At 33.5% G+C, this 23,452-nt stretch overlaps 1 protein-coding gene across 1 annotated transcript in view; it reads left to right on the forward strand.

Moving 5' to 3' along the window:
• The first annotated feature begins 2,688 nt into the window (after positions 1-2,688).
• LOC100582608 (dipeptidyl peptidase 3-like) overlaps positions 2,689-23,452 on the forward strand; it is a 110,778-nt gene continuing 90,014 nt past the window's right edge. Inside the window, 2 exon segments of the mRNA XM_030814120.1 lie at positions 2,689-2,765; positions 5,740-5,846. Coding sequence (XP_030669980.1) covers positions 2,689-2,765; positions 5,740-5,846 — 184 coding nt within the window.

Genomic DNA, 23,452 nt, shown 5'->3' on the forward strand with positions numbered 1-23,452 from the left:
TCAGCTGGATTCTGCCACTTGCCTCTAGTTAGATATTAGTAGTCTTTTCATTTTCACGAGATCAAATAAGATATGAAAATATTCAGTGTTTGCAAATTCCATAGGATATAGTACAATCCTAGTAATATAAGAAAAAAGATAGGTTTAATTTGCACTCACATTACCTTTGATGAGGTTGAAAATGTAAGTTTATATTTAAATAATGTACTCCTTAAAATCATCCTATCTTTGTTCTCAATATACATTTAACATGTAAAATATTTTATAACACCAACCATACTTCTTTAAATGTGAATACTTACAACTAAAAAGGAAGAACTGCATGTTTATGAAGTAGCAAATTATTCCACTTTAATTCAAAATTCTCTGGGCCATAAATATTTTTCCGTATAAAATTTTGTCAGTTCTTTCAAATATTCTGTCTAGTAAAGTCTGAATTAAATTATTTGTTACAAATTGCACGTGATCTTGATAACTGAGAATAATTTTTAAATGCTCTAAGAGGCTAATAATAAAAGCTTTAAGAAATTGATTATATTTGTCAACATATGCAATAGTCTTGCTTGCTTTTAATTGTGTTAAGATATTAGATACCTGTTTTACTTTATTCTTGGAGACTTTTTCAAAGGGTTATAGAAGAAAATAAGCAACCACTCAAAACTATCCTAGAGACTGCACAGAAATATTTATTTTCTCTTGCAAAATATTTGCCGAGTAAGGTCTTTTCCAACCAGAATACATAATGACCACAGTATTCAGGCAAATTTTTTCTTTTTTTTCTTCTTTTCTGAATTATTCTAGTAATTGTGTAGCACAGCTTTTCCCCCTGGCACTAAGGACCTAGTCTCTTTATTTCACATTTTAAAACCAAATTGCCAGAAGTGTCTGAAAGGCTGTACTTCAGGAAAAAAAAAAAAAAAAAAAAAAAAAAAAAGCACTTCAGGGCCAAGCTTTTGCTAACACACTGAGCATTAAGAGATGAATCAAGGGCGTAACAGAATGCTGAGAGCACCTTTGCACTGGAATCAAAGGCACATCACGAGGAGTCAACATTTTGCCTGAAGTTGCTTGCTCTGACTCTCCCATTGCCTGTAATAAAGTAGCTAAAAGGACTTTTGGGACAATCCTGGGCCAAGCAGAGCTGTTTTAGATCCACCTAAAAAATCATAGCCAAAAGAAAAAGTGATTGTGAGAAATATCTCAATCCAATTCTTTATACCTGTCCATAGAGAAGAAAATGCATGGTAAGGCATGGCCTCACTTACTGGGATTGAGGCTCAATTAGTTGTTCCTGAACAGACTCCAATAACTAGCCACCTGTTGGAGCTCTGACATCCTTTTGACTCAGTCAGTGTTAGTTTGGAGTCTCTGTTTCATTAGGATGCAAGTTCCCGAGTTGTATTTTCTGATTTCTTTAGTTACTCGAAGTGGAAATTTTGGGATGAAATGACAAGAAAGAAAGAACAAAATAAGCCTTTTCAAAATGATCCATGAATGTATTTTTTACCCCATGTTGCTGTCAACAGTAAGAATATCCATCAGAAAAGGCTAGCTCAAAGTAAAGATTAATACAGAAGCCCTACTATTCTCATTTTGTTAATGCCTAGCGAAGTGTCTTCATATCACTTCCAAAGAAAAGAAAATTGCTCACAAATGCCATTTATTCATTTATACTTGTACAATGGAGCAAACAGATCAATAAATGTATATGAAGCAGTTGAAGCATTAAGAAACCAAACTTCATTGCACCAATATTTTGTTGTAAACTAACTGCATTCCTAATTTCAAACAGGTGCTAAATTGCAAAGACAGTCCCATAATTTCAGGCACTTTTCAATACAGAATTCTTTTTAAGAATTAAAAGTAGATAACTCATTTTCATATTATCCCCTAAATAAAATAAATGAATATATAAATATGTTTACTCAGGTTAAAATGGTGCCATTGAGAACAGATGGTTAGAGGTTAAAAAAAGCATTTTTAATATAATGTTAGAAATATGATTATTCCTCATATAAAATGCAAAATATTTAAATGGAACAAAGATCTTATTTATGCAATTGAAGGTTAAAACTCAAATGAAAGCATTTTTATTCAACTTGAAGATAACATTTTTTTCATAACTGCAGTCATCCACAGGAGAGCCCACGTCACTTTTTGATTTTTAGAACAATAGCTTGTTTTGTCTGTTGTCAACACTGGTAGGTAAAATGCTTGTAGTCATATTTTAGAAATCACACAGGGTTCATCTTCAAGTTCTGTCATTACAAATCTCCCAATTCTAACAATATCATTACAAAATATTAAAATGTTCACAGCAAAGGGACACACAAGTTTAAAAGTTCCAGTCAAACTGATTATACAAAATGGTAACACTAAGGCTGTCCCAACATAAAAGCTGACAAGTCAAAAGCAGGGATAATGTGCATTTTCACCAAGAAATAGTAAAGATTCTGCGCATCAGGACAGCCATATTCTCATGATCAGAGCCATTACTGGAAGAAAAGGCTTTGATAAAGACCGCTAATTTTGCACAGAGGCAAATTTGAAAGAAACAGTAAGAGGGAATGTGCCCAATGCACCTCTAAAATATTAATTAATACACCTCTGGAAAGATGAGCCCTTAGGTTTCAGTTACAAAGACAGGGTGCATTCATGAACTTAGTTCAACATTCACCCTGCATAGCGATGGGGTGCGAAAAGGAAGGCAGCGATGAAGTCACTTACAGTTTGCAATTCAGCTGTCATGTGGAAGTCTGTAGTAGGTATGAGCAAAATATACTGTGAAGAATATGTGGCTCAATATTATACAGCAAAATCGAACTTTGCAACTGCTTATGCATAATTAACTACCTGGGACTAGCCTGCTCTGGTGCACCACTTTATAGAGTAATAAAAAATTAAACTAAAAATACAAACTCCTAGGTAACCGTGGTCACAGTACAACTCTATCTTCCTTTGCAGGCTTATTATTTCCTGAAGCTGTGGCTGACAGGTTCTCTGAGCACACATTTTTGCATATATTTTGTTTATGTGCAAGCCTTGGCATTTCAGCCATCTCCTGCTGAGGCCCCTTCCAACCATATGCTTCTGTTTTTCTTCATTAGGTGATGTGATCCCTTTTGACTGTTGCATGCACGTGAAAGGACAGTGGGCTTTCGGGGGAGAAGAAACCCTGCTTTAAGAGAGTACACGTCAGTTGGCCTTCAACTGTTTGGAGCTGATTCGATCTGACAAGTGTTGAAACTACTCATCGTAATGGATGTCTCTGCTTTAGCAGAGAGGAGGTGAAAAGGATGTAATTCCCAGTGAAAGAAAGCAACATGAACTATTATTTAATTACTGCTTAATATATAACTCACTAGGAGTCCCTGTTGATTTACAGTTCTAGCTTCTTCTTTTCTTTATTAATGGAACAATCTAGTCTTTTAATGAGATGTGATTGAGCCACACCTGTTATTGATAGGGACTTTCCCAAATGAACAAGGCAAATAATCCATTTTAATACCCAAGCATGTATGATTCTGAAATGCTTAATTTTTTCAAATATAGAAGTTACTGTTTTCACCCCACAAAAACAAACAACAACAACAACAAAAAGCCTTGAGCTAGTATTGCCCAGACTTATTTCTTTCACTAGTTTAGGATACAGTGTGCATATTTCTGAATATTCTGAACACCAACCTTTTTAACTCTCTGTATTCTAGGAATCAATTAGAACCCTCCACTCTCTCCTTCCTACCTCAGTTTTCACACCAGTAGGATGCCAAGTTAAGTAAACATAGTTTCGTTTTGTTTTTTGATCACATGCAATTTCTGAATGTGCTGAAGCTGATTTTTGTCAGCAATCCACCTGCTACACAGAATTTGTTGTCCTACTGGGGAAATGCAACTTTAAAATCTGAAATGCAAGTCTGTTATTCATTTCCAAATTATAGTACTTTTTGGAATCATTTCTAAAGTATTGTTTTCATTCCTTTCTTTTATTGGGAAAACAGTCAAGGCAAAAGAGTGACTGGGTTTTGGATTTGGGTTTAATTCTACTCACATAGTATATTAAAGTTGCATGCTTACTGAAAATAAGTAGAAGGGTTCTGTCCACATATTAAATATATAGCAATAAGATTATTTAATTTTTTATTCCCTTCAGTATATAATATGTAATAATTATATTGGTAATGTTTCTTGTATTTTCTTTTTTTGGCTACAGCTTATATTTGCCTCACCCAATTTTGCTGAAGGATTATTCTTAACATACAGTATCTATAACATATAGTAGTTTATATCATTCATGCGAATTTTTCAACAAACATATCACAAATAAACACATATCATCCTTTAGAAAACACGTTATATTTGTGCCAAAATCTGACATAGAGAAGAAAACACTCGTATTATATAGTCTGTATGTTTAGTTTAATCATTTTTAGCTTATATCATTTTTAAAGTACCCTTATTTTGCTATATCCACATGTAGGCTGATAAAACTTTGAAACTTGTGGCTTTCTTTTAAAGCTAGCCAATTCACTAATTTGGATATTATCAGAAAACAGTTTATATGATAATGTTAGACTAAATTTTTTATTCTCTACATTTTTGTTTTCCTGAGAAATTATCACATCCAGCTGACTTAAGTATATATAAAATAGAAACAAATACCTCACAAATGACAACAACACAATTTTATTTTTAAAGTTTTCACTTAGGTTTTTCCAAAGCTAAATCCTGACTTCTTCCACATATTTTAATGTTTTCCCTTGCAGTCATGTAGGGAAATACATTTTTATTCAATGACTCTCCTTAATGTAGACCTTTGATTTGTATGGAGGGAGGGTTTATTTTCCATTTGTGAGTATGGAGGCTGTTGCCTGTTTGCTTTGGAATATTTTATTACTTTGGAACAGAATGCGACTGTATAATTGTGTGAATGATCTCTTTCTTTAGTTTACTTGCGTAAATATAGATCAAATATTGGTAATCTTGGAGAAGGAAAGGCTATTTACGTGGTAGTTTCTAAAATGAAATAGTAGCTATGCCAAATTGAACAATTTGAGCTTTTATGCCAATTAAACAGTTCGACTCCTGATATAAAACTTGATGGTTTGAAACCAAATGTTAAAAATAGGGAGTAGAATTCACCATATATTGTGAAGATAAAATTATATTTTTAAGTTTGCAAAACAAAATGTTTTTTTGTAACTAATATTACTATGTCTAAATTTTTCCAGATAACACACAAATGTTTTCTTTTTGTGTGGTTTCTCAAGAAAAAATAATTTAATTAAAAATTTAATTCTAGCATTTTGAATGTAAGATCAATCAAGCTTCACATAATTCCCAATGTTATTACATTCTTACTTTTTTCTCTGTTCTTTACACAATTTTTTTTTCAGGGCGAAAACAAAAATAAATAAATAAGAAAAGTAACCAATTTATGTCTTATTTGACAAAAAGTCATCTTCATTCATAATGAGAAACTCGGGTATTTCATTCTGTAGTGCAGCATAGAGCAAAAACTGCTGATGAAATTCAGAAGTGTAAACTCTCTCAATAATTGAGCTATAACAAAAGAGTTTTGAAAGGGTAGGTGGGTCTTTCTTCCCCCCAAGATAAGTATCTTACTGTTAATTAATCTGGTTGGGGGATTATGAGATAGAATAATTTACAATACTACATTTGCTGTACAATGGATCATCTTCTACTTTAAGGATTTTTTTCATGATTTACGGGATTTTACAGGTTTAAAAGAGAATTGAATAAAAAAAGTTTCTGTGTGGATGAATATAAACTACCTAAATCATACACATTTGCTGATGCAGAAGAAATTTCAGTGCTTAGGTCTGGAGGTAAGACATTTCCCTCAGATGATCAGAAACATTAATATCCCTTTTGCCTCTACTTTTTTTTTAATGAAAGACACACATACACACACACAAACACACACACACAAACACACACGCACACAAACACACATGCACACACACAAACACACCAGGTTACTGCAGCTGCATAACAAGCTCCTGTTGGCCCTGAGGACAAATCCTGGGTAGTTTTAATAACTAAAACAATTCTAATAAGAAAATTATTACAGAAGGGCATCAAAATCCCTTATAAGGTAAAATGTTTAAAAAATGTTTCTTGTCTCATACTCCTAGACAACAATAAAATTTTAGGGAAGCAGAAAACACTTAAACTAGATTTTGTGTCTAAAGAGAAAATTTTGTCCACAGAGCTCATAACAGATTTTGAGTCGTTTTTATTCAAATCAGAAAAAACACTTGCCATTACTTTCATGTTTTCAAAGCAAGTTCAAACTTCTCATGACCATTGCATAAACGATATAAAAGTTTCACCTGAATCAAATATCTAACACTTGTCTAATTACAAAGAATCTTCATGAAACTCATAAAAAGGACCCTTCTATCATTTCTGCAAAGAGATTTGTAGATGAGAATTTTGTACCACACAGATATTCGATGAACATTTACAAGAATAAAATTATATTTTTCATACATGTATCTAATGGATTATTGGTAGCGGTTAAAATAAAATCTTAGGTCTCCAACTTTATATTCCTATTTGATAAGTATTTTAATTTTTATTAAAATACATTTTTAGGTCTTCCAATTCCTATTTTAATTTGATCTAATATCCGGAAAGAATACTGCTGCCCAGAAATTCGTCTAGCAGCAGCAGTTTTCTCCATTTATACAAATGAATTGAATATCCATGGTAGAGGAACAGTGGTTAGTTTAAGAGGAGACACCGCACCCCAAAATATAAGTACTTTGCAAATTAACAATTCAAGTTCTATCTCCTTGTTTTTCAGAGAGCAGTGCTCACTGTACATGGCTCTATAAGCTGTTTGCACTAAAGACTCAATCCCAAATCTAAAGGAAAACTGTGGAGGTTTACAAACTACTTTTCTTAATCATCAAAAGTACAGGGGTGGTATTCTTGCTTCATTTGTGGGTCCACTCCAACTCCAAACAGATCTGAAACCATTACAACGCATGGCAGTTGGTCGATAGTGTGGAAAAACCTCATTTACTGACTGGCCAGACAGTTTTAAAACCTTCAGATTTTTCTAAGTCTAGGTTATTAACTGTCTGACTGTAATCACATCTTCACCATAGGGAGCTTCAAAAGCTTTTCATTTGCATTGAATCAGTTGCTTTCCTCCCTGTCTTTTTTTCCCCCTGGAAATAAGCTTAAATAATTCAACAAACTACACACATGGCTAGTGATTATTGAACCATTCTGAAACACTCGAGGCAAATGGGCCATTATGTGGTGGGAATTAAAACTTTCCTTCCAGTTACTGGGAGGGTACGTATTCACATATAGCACATGTGTTTATCTGAAGCATTTCTTCGGTACTCTCCATTCGCCTAAAACAATGTGGAAAAATTCCTACAACTGTGCCATAACTTTTATTTGCCAGTGCTGTTTTCGGAGGTTATTAGGTCAGATAAAATGCTTTTTGGTGTGCATATATATATTCAACACTTCTTTCCCCAAGTGTGGAGACTACGTTTCTTTAAAAGAAAATATAGTACTTTTCATAGACATACTACAGATGAATAAAAACAAAGAAATCAAATTAGTTTAGTCATTCATTTTCACACTTGGATCATAGCAGGATTAAACATGTTTGGCCACTTGACTTCATGTAGCCTTCACTACAAACATTTATATTTGGTAAGGACTGTGTGTAAAAGTGGTTATGGATATTTCACATTTACAGACACACAAACTTTTGAATTATCCAGAATCTGAAAGAATATTTGGTCATTTGTATTGCTATCTGTTTTTGTAGATTTCATGACTGAAGATAAAACCCCCAAGCAATGTCAGAAATTACAATTTTATGCTAGATTTTAACACTAACAAAAAAATACAAATTAAAAAAATGAATATTTTTATTGTCATAGTGCTTTTGTTTCTCTAAGCAGATAGCAATAAAAAAATCAAAGAATAAGGGGCAGAAAAAACAAATATTTTACGAGAACAATAAATTTTCAATAGGATATTGAATAATTGCCACTGGCTGCAGAGTGGAAAATTTATTAAGAATAGGTATTTTTTTTCTTTAGACATTGACTTTGAAGTCTTAAAAATGAATAGTATTACATTGCAGAAGGCTATGTAATATTATTATTAAATATTTTTATTAAAACACCAGCTATTAGATATTGTGTGTGCCCTGACACTCATCAAAGTTAAGAATTTGGCTGCCAACAATTTCATAGTAATATATCTTTGTGATTAGAGAGATAGATATAATTTCCATTTTTGTTTTATATTTTAGTATTTATATAGCTCCGTAGCTGACTTCTAACAGTGTACCTTTGTCAAACAAGATATATTTGTCTACATTATGACCTATAGAAAACACATATGTAAATGAATTCAAAAACCTTGTGTTCAATTAACATACCATATATACAATGTGGAATTAAACTGGTCTCTACTATTGATGCAAATAAATAAATAAAAATGTTTCCACTGATTGAAAAAAATACAAGATTTGCTGATCTTATTTAGAATTGCCAGCTCCTGATGATAATGAAAAGTAAATCAACTTAAAAAAAATGTATATGGATTTGACAGAAAAGAGTCGTGTGTGTAATGAGTGATCAGTGACAATCCATGTTGTTTCAGTTTATTTATCTTTGATCTTCTGTATACCATTTTTCTAATTCTGTACCACAGAATGGATCCTGGCTCATAACCAGCTCTTACTATTTTCCTGTTGAACGCACCTACTTGCTTTATTGTTCCTAGGTAGATATTACCATCAAAAGCAGTCACAGGGCCCAGCGTGGCGGCTTTTGTTTGTAATTCCAGGATTTTGGGAGGCCAAGGTAAGCGGATCACTTGAGGCCAAAAGTTCGAGACCACCTTAGGCAACATAGTTGAAAACTTGTCTCTACTAAAAATATAAAAATTTGCCGCATATGCTGGTGCATGCCTATAATCCCAGCTACTCACGAGGCTGCGGCAGGAGAAGCACTTGAACCCAGGAGGTGGAGTTTGCAGTGAGCTGAGATGGTGACACTGCACTCCAGCCTAGGTGACAGAGTGAGATTCTGTCTCAAAAAAATAAAAATAAAATAAAATAAATAAAATAGAAAAAGGAAAAGAAAAATCAGAGCCATCCAGAATTTTATTTTAATGTGTTTTTATGATACGTTTATTCTAATATAGGTTTTGTTGATTATATTGTTATTCTATGTGTCTTTGCTGCTATTTCCCTGTGTTTGCTAATTACTACTGACAATTGCTCCCAAAGCTTGGACGTCTTAACTACTCTTACATTATTATAGTCATCCAAGGCAGAGGTTCATCCACGTCTTTGAGGGTGTGGGTAAGAAGTAGGTTATTGGCTGCTTTGAGAATCTGATTTCAATTATGTATCCTCTTCTTCATAAATATACATGCCCAAAACATTTTACATAGAAACTTCAGGGTTCACAGACCCAGTGAAATCTATCTACAATTAATGGAACTCAGATTAAGAGCACTTAACCTAAAGAGGGTTATACACCTTATTGCATTGATTTTTAATACAAATACTGCCGTTCTTGCCTAACTCTGTTGGACAAAATAAGAGGTGTGCAAACTATAGTCCTCAAGTCATGTCTTGCTGCCATCTATTTTTATAAATAAAGTTTTATTGAGACACAATCCTGCCTGTCCATTCATATATTATCTTTGGCTGTTTTTGTGCTACAACTGCATTGTTAGTAGCTGCAACAAACACCATATGCCCAAAGCCTGCAATAACTATTATGTGGCCTTTTACAGAAAGCAGCTTGCCACCCACTGGCCTAAATGTGTGGTATACATACAGAGAATAGTTCATATTCTTCAAGAAGCTAAAACTGTAAGTTTAACATGAACTAGTATAACCAAGTATCTACAAAACAAGTTATTTTATTTTATATAAGTAAAAAAATAAGAATAATAGTATGATGGTACCTGTGTACAAGGGACATCCAAAGGACATTAGAGAGTTTTAGATATCACATTTTAATAGCGTTATTAACATATTAGTGCTTTCTTTTGTTTTGTTTTCCTGTAAGACTAACATGATGAAAATACACAAAACAATATGTTTAGAAAAAACAGTTGAACAAGGATGTTTAACACAGAAAAGAAGAGATAGGAAGGTAGTGGAGGGGCTAGAGGGAAATAATAGCTATTCTAAAATATTTTAGTAATTTTTGGGAAAGGTGGAGTTTAATGTATGTTACCCCAGAGGCAGTGATATGTTGGTAAACTAATTTTTTGAAGTAAAAATCCTGATTTGTGGTATTTGCTGATTTTTGTAGTGTAAATGTTTCCACCACAGTTAATTTCAGGCTACCAATGTGAAGCCATTGAATGTAGAGCTGAGAAGAGATACACACAATTGCCTTTCAAACCCATCAAGCCCAGCTCCAGCACACCACTGCAGCCAGAGGGCAGAAGTGACACATGCAGCTTGAAACTATCTCTAGAGAAAAAACATGGCTTATTGTAAGAAACCTTATGATTTAAACTGATTTCCTCAGACTGTGGTAAATTCCTTTTCTGAGAACATGTTTACCAGAAGCTGTGTATGCACTTGATGAGTACACTAAGTAACTAAATGGAAAGTAAAAAGAAAGTTTTATTTTAATCTCATGCAATGGTTTATGACTCTATGATGTTTAAGTATGAGTTAAGACATGTAAATTAAACATAGTAAGTAACTAGAGATGGCATCTTTTACTTGTTTTCCTGTGGCTTCTTGAGGGATGGCATCTCAGAAAACCTTTCCAGATGTATGTGAGACATTGTGTGCGAGTGCCTAAACACATCATTGATATGTGGAAGAAATAACTTCCTTAAATGACTGAAGAAAAAAATGGCTTAAGGTCAATTTCCTGTCATAATTCTCATTTTATGAAATGAAAAACCAACACATTTGACAACATCTATTTCTTACCAAGTTGAAATAATAAAAGTGAGAGCAGGTCTAGGCTACCTCTCTTGGTTGTCTACCCAACAGTCAATTCCTACACTTACAGAACTGCAATTGTATCGGAGCAGTCTTCTATGTTAGGAGGATCTGGGCCTCTGTACAACCTTCGGGGAAAATGTTAGTAGCAATCTCCTTGTTAAAGAGTATTTTAAAAGTATGTATGTAATATTATTCAAGCCAATGGGCAATGGGGAAAACATGCTCTTTGTGTTCTGGGAGAAGAACAAAGAGGCATTCTCTTTTCAGGCGTTCATGCACCAAACTATAAGATTCTTCGGGCTGATCCAGTCATACTGTGGTTATGAAGGTTAAGACAAGAGCCAACATTCCTAGGGTGGCAGAGAATAAATATTTTAAAAAACTGAATGCTGAGTGGTGCTGTTGAATCACCGGTTTAACGATCCCTGGAACCATGATGCTTCTGAACTTCTTTTATGTAAAGACAAACTGAAGGTAAAATAAATATTTTTATAAACAAACAAAACTTGAGATAATTCATTAACAGCAGACCTGCATTACAAAAAAATATCAAAGAAAGTCTTTCAGGCTGGAGTATGATACCAGCAAGAAATTTTGATCTACACAAGAAATGAAGAATTTAGTCTTTGCAAAGTCAGAGTAAATATATGATGCATTTTGTTTTTAATTTCTGTAAAATATAATTATCTCCAGAGCAAAATGCCAACAATGTATCACTTGCTTATATATATATATAATCAGTGAAAGCAATAGCCAAGGATGAGAGGGAAGAAATTAATACTACATTGTGAAGGAGAATAATATTTGATGATATGCTTCAACAGCTTAAAAGTGTATATATATTTTTAATTTATTCTAAAAAATGGGATACACGTGCAGGTTTGTTACATAGGTATACGTGTTCCATGGTGGTTTGCTGCACCTATTGATCTGTCCTCTAAGTGTCTTCCCCTCACCCCCTACCCCGGCAACAGGCCCTGGTGTGTGCTGTTCTCCTCTCTGTGTCCATGTGTTCTCAATGTTCAACTCCCATTCATGAGTGAGAACATGCAGCATTTGGTTTTCTGTTCCTGTGTTAGCTTGCTGAAGAAGATGGCTTCCAATTTCATCCATGTCCCTGTGAAGAACAAGATCTCCTTCCTTTTTATGGCTGCATAGTATTCCGTGATGTATATGTACCACATTGTCTTTATCCAGTCTATCATTGATGAGGAATTGGGTTGGTTCCATGTCTTTGCTATTGTAAATAGTGCTGCAGTAAACATATATGTGCATGTGTCTTTATAGTAGACTGATTTATATTCCTTTGGGTATTTACCCAGTAATTGGATTGCTTGGTCAAATAGTATTTCTGGTTCTAGATCCTTAAGGAATCACCACACTGTCTTCCACAACAGCTGAACTAATTTACATTCCCACCAGTGGTGTAAAAGTGTTCCTATTTCTTCACAGCTTTGCCAGCATCTATTGTTTCCTGACTTTTTAATAATCATCATTCTGACTGGTGTAAGATGATATCTCATTGTGGTTTTGATTTGCATTTCTCTGATGATCAGTGATGTTGAGCTTTTTTTCTTATGTTTGTTGGCCACGTAAATGTCTTTTGAGAAGTGTGTGTTCATATCCTTTGACCACTTTTTGATGGGGTTGTTTGTTTTTTTCTTGTAAATATGTTTAAGCTCCTTGTGCATTCTGGATATTAGACCTTTGTCAGATGGGTAGATTGCAAAAACTTTCTCCCATTCTGTAGGTTGCCTGTTTACTCTCATGATAGTTTCTTTTGCTGTTTAGAAGCTCTTTAGTTTAATTAGATCCCATTTGTCAATTTTGGCTTTTGTTGTCATTGCTTTTGGTGTTTTAGTCATGAAGTCTTTGCCCATGCCTACATCCTTAATGTTATTGCCTAGGTTTTCTTCTGGGTTTTTATAGTTTTGGGTTTTACATTTAGGTCTTTGATCCATCTTGAGTTAATTTTTGTATAAGGTGTAAGTAAATGGTCCAGTTTCAGTTTTCTGCATATGGCTAGCCAGTTTTCCCAGCACATTTACTAAATAGGAGATCCTTTTCCCATTGCTTGTTTTTGTCAGGATTATTGAAGATCAAATGGTTGAGATGTGCGGTGGCATTTCTGAGGTCTCCATTCTGCTCCATTTGTCTGTATATCTGTTTTGGTACCAGTACCATGCTGTTTTGGTTACTGTAGGCTTGTAGCATAGTTTGAAGTCAGGTAGTATGATGCCTACAATTTTTTTCTTAAGATTGTCTTGGCTATACAAGGTCTTCTTTGATTCCATATGAAATTTAAAATAGTTTTTTTCTAATTCTGTGAAGAATGTCAATGGTAGTTTCATGGGAATAGTATTGAATCTATTAATTACTTTGGGTAGTATGGCCATTTTCATGATATTGATTCTTCCTATCCATGAGGATGGAATGTTTTTCCATTTGTTTGTGTCACTCTTATTTCCTTGAGCAGGGATTTGTAGTTCTCCTAGAAGAGGTCCTTCAGCCTCCCTTGTTAGCTGTATTCTTAGGTATTTTATTCTCCTTATAGCAATTGTGAATGGAAATTCATTCATGATTTGGATTTCTGCTTACCTATTGTTTGTGTAAAGGAATGCTTGTGATTTTTGCACATTGATTTTGTGTCCTAAGACTTTGCTAAAATTGCTTATCAGTTCATGGAGTTTTGGGGCTGAGATGATGAGGTTTTCTAAATGTAAAATCATGTTGTCTGCAAACAGAGACAATTTGACTTCCTTTCTTCCTATTTGAATACTCTTTATTTATTTCTCTTGCCTGATTGCCCTGGCCAGAACTTCCAATACTATGTTGAATAGGAGTGGTGAGAGAGGGCATCCTTGTCTTGTGCTGGTTTTCAAAGGGAATGCTTCCAGCTTTTGCTCATTCATTATTATATTGGCTGTGGGTTTGTCATAAATAGCTCTTACTATTTTGAGATATGTTCCATCAATACCTATTTTATTGAGAGTTTTTAACATGAAGCGATGTTGAATTTTATCAAAGGCCTTTTCTGCATCTATTGAGATAATCATGTGGTTTTTGCCTTTGGTAAAAATCCACGTTAAAAAAAAGAGTATATTGTAAAACCTTGAATGACAATTTAAAAATTAAAATGAGGTATAAAAAAAAAGCTGATCAGGAAGATAAAATAAAGTCACTTTCAAATGCTCAAGAATCCCAAAAAAAGAAAAGGAAACAAAATAAAAGATTAGACAGTAGAAAACAACTAGCAAGATGGTAAATGTAAATCGGATGATATGAAAAATTGCCTTAAACATTCATCATGTAAACACCCTAATTAAAGGTAAAGATTGATAGATTTGATAGAACAGCAAAACTCATTTATGTATTGTCTATAATAAATCCACTTTAAATATAAAGATATAAATAGGTTAAAAGTAAACAGACAGAAATCAGATATACTATGCAAATTCTAATCAAAAGAAAGTTGGAGTGGCTATGTTAATATTAGACAAAGTAAACATTAGAACAAATCATATTGTCAGGAATAATGAGAAACATTATATAACGATAAGGGATCAATTCATCAAAACTATATAACAATCATAAATATGTATGCATCTAATAGTAGGCTTCCAAATTTGAACTTGATATGTACTAAGAATGATCCTGTTTGAGAGATCGTTCTTATACATACTTGTTTTTAAAATATTGTTTATTCTTCAAGAAATATTCATATCATGTCATACATCCATTTGCAGAGGTAATTTTCTTAGTTTATAACTGGTAATATACATCTCTAAGATATATTAAGAAATAATATGTGGCCTGGTGTGGTGGCTTACACCTGTAATCCCAGCACTTTTGGAGGCCAAGTTTGGTGGATCACTTGAGGCCAGTAGTTCAAGACCAGCCTGGACAACATGATGAAAACACGCCTCTACAAAAAATAAAAAAATTAGCCAGGCATGGTGGCATGCACCTGTAATCCTACCTACTTGGGAGGCTGAGGCAGAAGAATCGCTTGAACCCAGGAGGTGGAGGTTGCAGCGAGCCGAGATCGTGCCATTGCACTCCATCCTGGGCAATGGAGCAAGACTCCATCTCAAAAAAAAAAAAAAAAAAAGGAAAGAAAGAAATATGGATAACCATTGAGAATTTCTTCTCCTCCACTGGTTTGGCAGTTTGACAACTTTGAGAACAGAAAATGCTCAGGGTCCTATCTTCTAGAATACTTGGGTGCAGAGGTGAGTCTTGAATTTTTTTTTTTTTTTTAGAATATTGAATCTGAAAGCCTAGGCAGACATAAGAAATTGAACTCTGGAAAATATGGCAATTTAGTGGATCAGTCTTTTTAACAATACACATCTCTGTTTGGTAGGCATTAGGTTTGGCAGGATTTCTTTCTCCTACACATTCCTTCTCTTATTCAAATTAATATTCTAATTTTAGTATGGGAGATTGCTTATGCAGAGTTAATCAGATTAAAAGTATAATCAACTTGGTTAATTACTTTTTTACTAAGATTCATACAGGTCTAAGTGTCTGCAGTTTTATAGTTTGCTATTATATGTTCAATTAAATTTTGTTATGTCTAAAATTATATTTTGCTATTATATGTTCAGTTAGATTTTCTTATGTCTACAATGTTAATACTAAAATGTCTTTCAAATTTTCACACGTCAGAATATAGTTCTTCTTTTCAAAAATCTTACAATTAAAACCTCTCTTGGCAAATATTTTAATGTTCCTTTAAATGATGGTGTTCCTTATGACTGTAAGAGATTAATCAATTTGTTCTAAATTGTTCAAAATCTGAGCCTTTTCATAGAAAGGCAATTTTCAAATATGCCACTTTCACATTAGGTCCATATACACTCTATTAAAGGGTTAGCACCATTAATTACTGCTTCAAAAACATAAATTATAAGCAAACATTCACAAATATAATTAATTGCTTTAGAAAGAAGACTACATTTCTTTTCAAAACCAAATATGAAAGATACCATGTGAGAAATTTTATTTCATTTAGTCAGTCATCATATATTGATTGAATTTATGCTAGCTACTATTCCTAACGCTGGAAACACACAAGGGTATAAAAATTCAAACTGGTCTCTTCCCTAAGCAGCTTAGTAGAGGAGACAGTAATATTTATTTCATAAGACAGAGAAATTTCAGCTTGGAAAGCTGAAAAAACTACACAGTGCAAAGAATGCCCTTAACAGGAGGAGTTAGTCTATGGAAATGATACTTAATCTGGGACCCAGAGAATGCATTAAAATTCCTGGATGAAAAGAGAGGCAAGAAAGGTCCAGGGATAGACATCAGGGTGTACAAAGTCCCAGTTGAAAGAAGAAGCATGGTAAATAAAAGGAATTTTTAAAAATCATTTAACTTAAATGTAGAGACTGAAAAGAATCTGGTAGAAGATACAGCTAGAGAGATAGATAGGGCCAGGACATGCTAGCTACTGTATTCTTTGTAAAAATGTATTTTAATTGTTAAGAGCAATGGGAAACAAAAATAGAGTTTAATTTAGGGAATAAAATGATCAAATTTGTGTTTGAGAAAATCCTTCCAGCATTAGAGAAGGGAACAAAGATGGATGCCAGGTACTGCCTGGCAATTGTGACATGCAGAATTCTAAGATAGTTCCCAAAGTCCTTACTTCCTATGTATATACCCTATATAATCCGTTCTCCTTGAATATGAGTAAGACTTATGAATATGGTGGTATTTCACATTCATGATAAGGCTATGTTATATGGCAAAGGTGAAGGAATTTTGAAGATGTAATTAAAGACTTTGAGATCAACAAAGGGAGATTATTCTGGACATGAACTAATCAAGTGAGTCCTTCAAAAAGAATTCAGTCCTTTCCTAAAAGGAGAGATTCAAAACAGAGGAGGTTCTGCTGCTGGCCTTGAAAAAAATAAACATACATATTGTGAACTACCTATGGAGAGAGCCACATGGAAGGACTTAAGGGTAGACTCTAGGGGCTGAGAGCATTCCCTGGCCAACAGTTAGCAAGAAAACAGTCCTCATTTTTATATTCACAAGTTACTGAGTTCTGCCAACACTCTGAATAAGCTAGGAAGAAGGCTCTGAGCTCCAGATGAGAAAGCAGCCTAATCAACACCTGGATTTAAACCTTAAGCCACCAAGCAGGGGACCCTCTCTGAACTTCTGTTCTACAGAAACTGTAAGATAATAATCCATCATGTTTAAGCTGCTAATTCTGTGGTAATTGGTTATACAACATGGAAAACTACTACAGCAGGTCTTATAATAGATCTTATAAAAGATGATGGTAGCATGGCTAAGCATGGTGGCAGCGTTGGAGAGAATTAGACATGCTTGAGAAAGATTCGGAAGATAGAATCATCAGCACTTGGCAGTGTATTGGATGTTAAATATGAAGGAGGGGTGTTAAGGTTTTCTCCAAACTTTCTAGTTAGCTGAATTAAATCCAGGATCTACCAATTACTGAGATAAAGAATATCAAAAGAGGACCAATTGTTTAGTGGCTGATGGTAAGTTTGGATTTCAGCAGTTTAAGGGTTAAGAAGTTCTGAAACATTTCAGAGTAAATGTTTCAAAGTGATTATGAGAGTTAAATGATATATCAGAGTGTTTGGCCTAGAGTGAGCATGAATAAGGTGTTTTTTTTTTTTTTTTTAAAGGCAAGATATTTAAGAACACAGAGAATTTGAAATTGTTGGGAAAATTTGGAATGTGTGTTGATCACAGAAAGGTAGTAGAATTGATGGTAATTACAGCATATTTGAGATTAGTGATTAGGAATACATGCCTAATGTATTTTGAGACTCCCCACAGACAATTCTAGGCTGTTTTATGCAAGCTGGGAAAGTGGACAGTAAGGCTCATTTTCTAATTCAGTTTTGCCAGATCCATAAAGGACAGTTACAGAAAAAAAAAGTGTTCAGGGCGTTGGCATTACTGTAATGACCCAATTCACTGTAGACACTATTATGAATAGAGAAAAAGTAACCAAATAAAAATAAAAGAAATAACCTGTTGGAGAAGGGAAGTTGAATTATTTAAAGGAAAACAAGCAACATAACTCCATATAATTAAATAGATAAGTAAATACTCTGAAATGAATTTGATGCGTAGGTCATTTGGTTGTGAGTTTTGCTATCCATAGTGATTATCTTCTTAGGAAATTCACGGAAAATAACTGCATTTAAAGAAAAAAACTGTAAGATTATTTTATTTTATCCCTTTTCTCTTGAAAATTTTGAAGGATAAAAAAGTAATATATTAGATAAGATGGCAAATTAGAAAGCTTTTTTGTGTAAATACTGTATTATATATGTTTATATATAAAAAGTCAATGAACTTGACATCTAGATCATACATAAAACCATGGTCAACAGATTATTCTTTGAAGTTGGTTAAGTTTGAATACACATACTAGTAATGTGACATTAGGCAAGTTACTTAAATGAATTCCATCTCGTTATCTCTAAATTGGGCATAATAATAGTAGATAACTAATGAGATTTTCATGATAAGTAAAAGATAGAATGCACTTAGCACAAAATTTGGCAGTAACTCTGAAACAAAATTACGTATTGTTAAATTTTACCTTGGTTTAACTATACAAGCCTCATGTGTTTAGAAAGTGAATACTGAAATGATAGTATAGGATGCTAGGGAAAAAATGGTATGTTATATGGAGAATATATTATATAAAATGACTGGTCTAAAATACTGTAAACATTTCCAAATGGCTGGGATCCTAACTCTCACAGTCATAGTAGGCAGGGATACACGTAGTAGGTGTTCAATAAATCTTTAGTAACTGAATAAAGAGGACAATACTATGCTGATTATTATTATCTAAATAATAATCAGTTAACTTTTAAGCAATTGTCATACTGCATTTAATTATTTGGTACCATTAAAAATACATGATTCAGGTATTCTTTAAGCCTGAATATGTCCTCCATTATAGAGGGAAACTAAAACAATATAAACAAATATAATACAGTATTTACACAAAAAGCCTTTTTAATTTGCCATCTTATCTAATATATTACTTTTTTATCCTTCAACATTAAAAACAAATAAACATAGAACCACTTCTTTTCTATAATAATTGGCCAGTAAGAAATTGCTCTCCTTTCATGTTGCATACAGAATAATTGAGTGTTAAGCAATTTAAGTTTGCTAGACAGTGTGATTGGGTAAATCAGAATGATAATTCATAGGGCACAAGGGCTACCAAATTAGTTATTCAGCAAATGTTCCTTTTATAACACCCATGAGGCCCAATTTTTCAATTTTTTATTTATTTTCCATGTACACCTGTTTAGCTATTAGATTTCTTCTCTCCCCTGTTACAGTCTCTTGCTCCATTTCTTAAGAACTGCACATACAGCGATACTGTAAATTAAAGAAGTGCAGGGGAGACGGGGGAAAAAGAGTTCTCAAGGGAGGAAAAGGTGAAAGGGACACTAGAGTTCAAGTACATTAAGTGATTTTCACCCTACGCTACTGTAAATGTAATCCCTTCAGAAAATATGCCATCAAATAGGTTTAATTTTATTTTGCCATAATGTTTTTTTATTAAAGAGTTAAATGTGTTCTTATTTTTGAGGGAGATGTGTAACATTAATCTATTTTGGTGTCCTCCAAATCTCTTGCATAACATTCCCTGTACTATAACCAATTCACTGCAATCTAACACCTGACACTTGCAATGTAACTTTAGATTATAGTGTGCAATTAGCTCAACTCTTTCCCCCTGTGACATCAACACAGTATTTGGATGGAAGGTTATCCTGATCTGTTTCATCTAGAACAAACTTGGTACAGATAGTTTACCCTCCTATTGACCTAGAATAATCCCAAACCAAGAAATCTGGACAAGAGAAAGCAACATCAGAGTACTCATCAACCAGAGACTAATTGGACTTTGGGTGGGAAATACAGGTTTTAAAGTACCGACGAGGTGGATGCCAGAGATTCAAATTGTTCTTAAGGGGAAAAAGTTAGAAGTCAGATGGTAACTCTCTTGATTTGGATGCTATGCTGGTTTTATTGCAAGAATACAAGTAGCATTGCAGTCGTTTCCTTTGGCAACGCTTTTTCCTCATTCTTGATGTGGTATAATTTAAGGGTGTGAAACACTTTGTTAATCTTTTGTCACATTTATCCAACTTTTGCTATTCTCATTATGACAGCTATTGCAAATTAGCGACCCATGGCAAATATATATATATATATATATATATATATATATATATATATATATATATGTTAGAGACAAGGTTGAACCTCCTGGAGTCCCTTCAATTTTTTATTTCTCTGAAATCACATTCTGCAGTTTAGTAATTCATTACTCAGTAGTTATATCCCTTCTCTTTCCATTTTTCCCTATTGGCACAATGGAAATTAACCTTTAATTAACAGTTTATTTGGGGGTCTGAGAGTCTTGACCAGGTCAAAAACAAATAATCAAGCAAATAACATCACACAAAAAAGTCTTCCTTTATTCACATCTGGCATTAAGGCATTTAAAACTGAATAAAATATAATTGGCAAATAACCATTTAGATGACTATTTAAAATCATGTTACTAATTCCCTTCCTAGTTTTAAGTTGATTTGACACCATGTTTATCCAGCATCAAATTTGTGTTTACACTTTACACTTAACTTGAATTTTTAGTGCCATTGAATTTTATGCTTAAATTGTATCAGAAGTAAATTTTCCTAACAAAGCAGAGTTTTTTCCTCAGTTGATTCTTTTTTAAAATTATGTTTTGCATTCTGCCACCTATTTTTTGTGTTATTTTTATTAGAGGGAGCAGGTAACATGGTGTCTAGAAAACAAAGTACGTGCTCTGTTTGGTCCAAATTTGCCATTTACTTTTAGTGATTTTCTGGTTACATATCTTTTGAACAAAGTATGTATTATATTTTATATTAAAACAGGCAATCTTTATTCATTTCCCTTTTTATTTACAAAATATTTGACCAAATAAGCACCGGTATTCTGGTTAATAAAGTAAATATCAAGGTAAAATTACAGAACTTTCTGAGACTTTAGTAACTCTCTGCAAAAACCAAGGCTCCTAACAGGTGGTGATTGCATTCTCTTCATCTAGCAATAACAAAACTTCTCTGACTAAAGATTTTAAAGAATTGATTCAGCACATTTCTTAGCACATATTAAGTACTAACTTAGTGTTTGTGGTACTTAATAGATTTTAATTGATGTGGGCTTATGTACTGTGAGCATAATTATAAAATTATGCTTAAAAAATAAAGATGTCCAATATCCATTAGGAATGGATATTGAAATAGCTATCCAAATTTTGAACCATAATTTCTTCCTGTGGAAACTATAGTAATGTACTTACCTCATAGATTTAGGAAATCAATATGGAAAATGAAATAAAACACTTAATATGAAGTGCCTGGTGCATGTAGGCACTCAAATATTGGTTATAATTATTAATCATTTTTTACATCATATTGCTAAGTAATGCTCCAATCATTCTCAATATTTGGCCATTAGTTGACTTTTGGAAGCTTTGTCTTACTTCCTTTATTCACTAATTGAAAGTGAAATGCTACTTGTCAATCTCGCCTCAAAGACAAATGGAAGTAATTTCCTCACCATATCCCACACAATGACCTAAAACAATTCAGTTGCGTTTTCTTCTTGGTGCCTACATCTTTAGGGAGAATTATATTTCCAAGATAAACAGTTTCTTGTTTTTGATGAAAACTTGTTTCTCAAATATACTTGCTGCCACATAGGTTAGCCTAAAGAAACAGCAAGTGGGTGTAACAGGCAGCCGGTTTACCAAGATCAGCTTAAATAAGACAGTATTTGTGGTGGTTAATGGGTCCGATTGCAGGGATTAAGTTTATATCTTCACTTCTAATTACTTGTGCCAATATTTTTAGGAAAATAGGGTTCTGAGATTTAAAAATAATACTTTGGAAGCAAAAAAAAATGTTAGTGGAGTTTTGTTTTCTAATTATAAACAATAAAAAACTGTGATGTATATCATAATGAGCTGCTTCAGAAATGCAAACAATGCAATGAAAAAGAGCTTTTAGAAATATTCAATTTATCCAGAATATCAGATATTGAAACCAATAGACCTTGATGGGCAACAATTATATTAAACCTTTCTATTGTCAAAAGTGTTTTGCACATCTTTTGTAAATAATAGCATATTAGCTGACGACTTCAAGTTTGAAGCCATAGAATGGACTTTTAAAAATATGACCTTTAAAAATAAAGTGCAACATAGGTAAATTTATTCTTTTCCAGCCTCTCCAAAATTTTATTCATTACTTTTACAATATAATGAGATTTAATACTCTTCTTTTGCTTAACTACCAAAGTATTTTGTTTCTGTTTGTAGTGGTAGTCATCAATAATAATATATAACATCATTGCACTATCAATAGATTGAAAAATTATTTGAAAGCCGTGTGTTCTAACTTTTTTAAGTTAGTGAAGAAATGTGGAGAGTGAACTGAATCCTGAATTTGCTTTTTATTTTTGCTGTATCATTATCACATCAGTGCCATAGCTACCTAAGCCAGGCAACAGTACTATTCATCACATCATTTATGAATTTTGATCCTATACTATAAATATATAAAAGAATAAAGAGGCATGCAACTATAAAATAATCTTTTTAATAATGGGAGATGGAAGCTTATTGCTGCGAACTAAAATTTCCACTTATTTTGTAGCCAAAATGAAAATGTTCCATATGACAAAATGTCAGTGCATTTGAGAACAAATGGATCGCCATTCTGTAAAGGTAAGAGAGAAATTATTGATTAATGTTACTAGTTTGACTTTAAGTTCTGTAGTATACACATAGAGCTGGACCTTTTCCCAAGGCACATAATGATATTAAAATACAGCAATTTCTTTAGAGTCTGAGAGACTAGAAGAACTGGACTTACATGAAAAGACAGTTTATGATCTATGCCAACTGTCAGTTCTACATAAATTGATCTTTAAAAGATAATCTCTGTGCTCTGAAAATAAAAATAAAACAGAACAAACAACTGCAATAACCAAAGCAAAGCAACCAAAAATACAGAACAAAACACATTAGGTAGATTGAGTACTTGCCCCAGAATCAGAAGATTCAGGTTCTAGTTTCAGTCCCAATAAACAATTTCGCTTACTACCTGAAGCAGGGAATTGGATTGGATCATCACTGTAGATTTTCCAGTAATAATTGTCTTTGACTTGATGGATGGAAGGAAGGAGGAACGAAGGAAGGAAGGAAGGAAGGAAGGAAGGAAGGAAGGAAGGAAGGAAGGAAGGAGGCAGGGAGGGAGGGAGGGAGGGAGGAAGGAAGGAAGGAAGCAGGGAGGGAGGGAGGGAGAGAAGGGAGATAAGGGAGAGAAGGAAGATGAGGAGCAAGAGCAAAGGAAAGGGGAGAGAGAGAGAAATATA

This window comes from Nomascus leucogenys, chromosome 1a (genome assembly GCF_006542625.1).
Source record: "Nomascus leucogenys isolate Asia chromosome 1a, Asia_NLE_v1, whole genome shotgun sequence".
In the NCBI taxonomy this organism is placed as follows: domain Eukaryota; kingdom Metazoa; phylum Chordata; class Mammalia; order Primates; family Hylobatidae; genus Nomascus; species Nomascus leucogenys.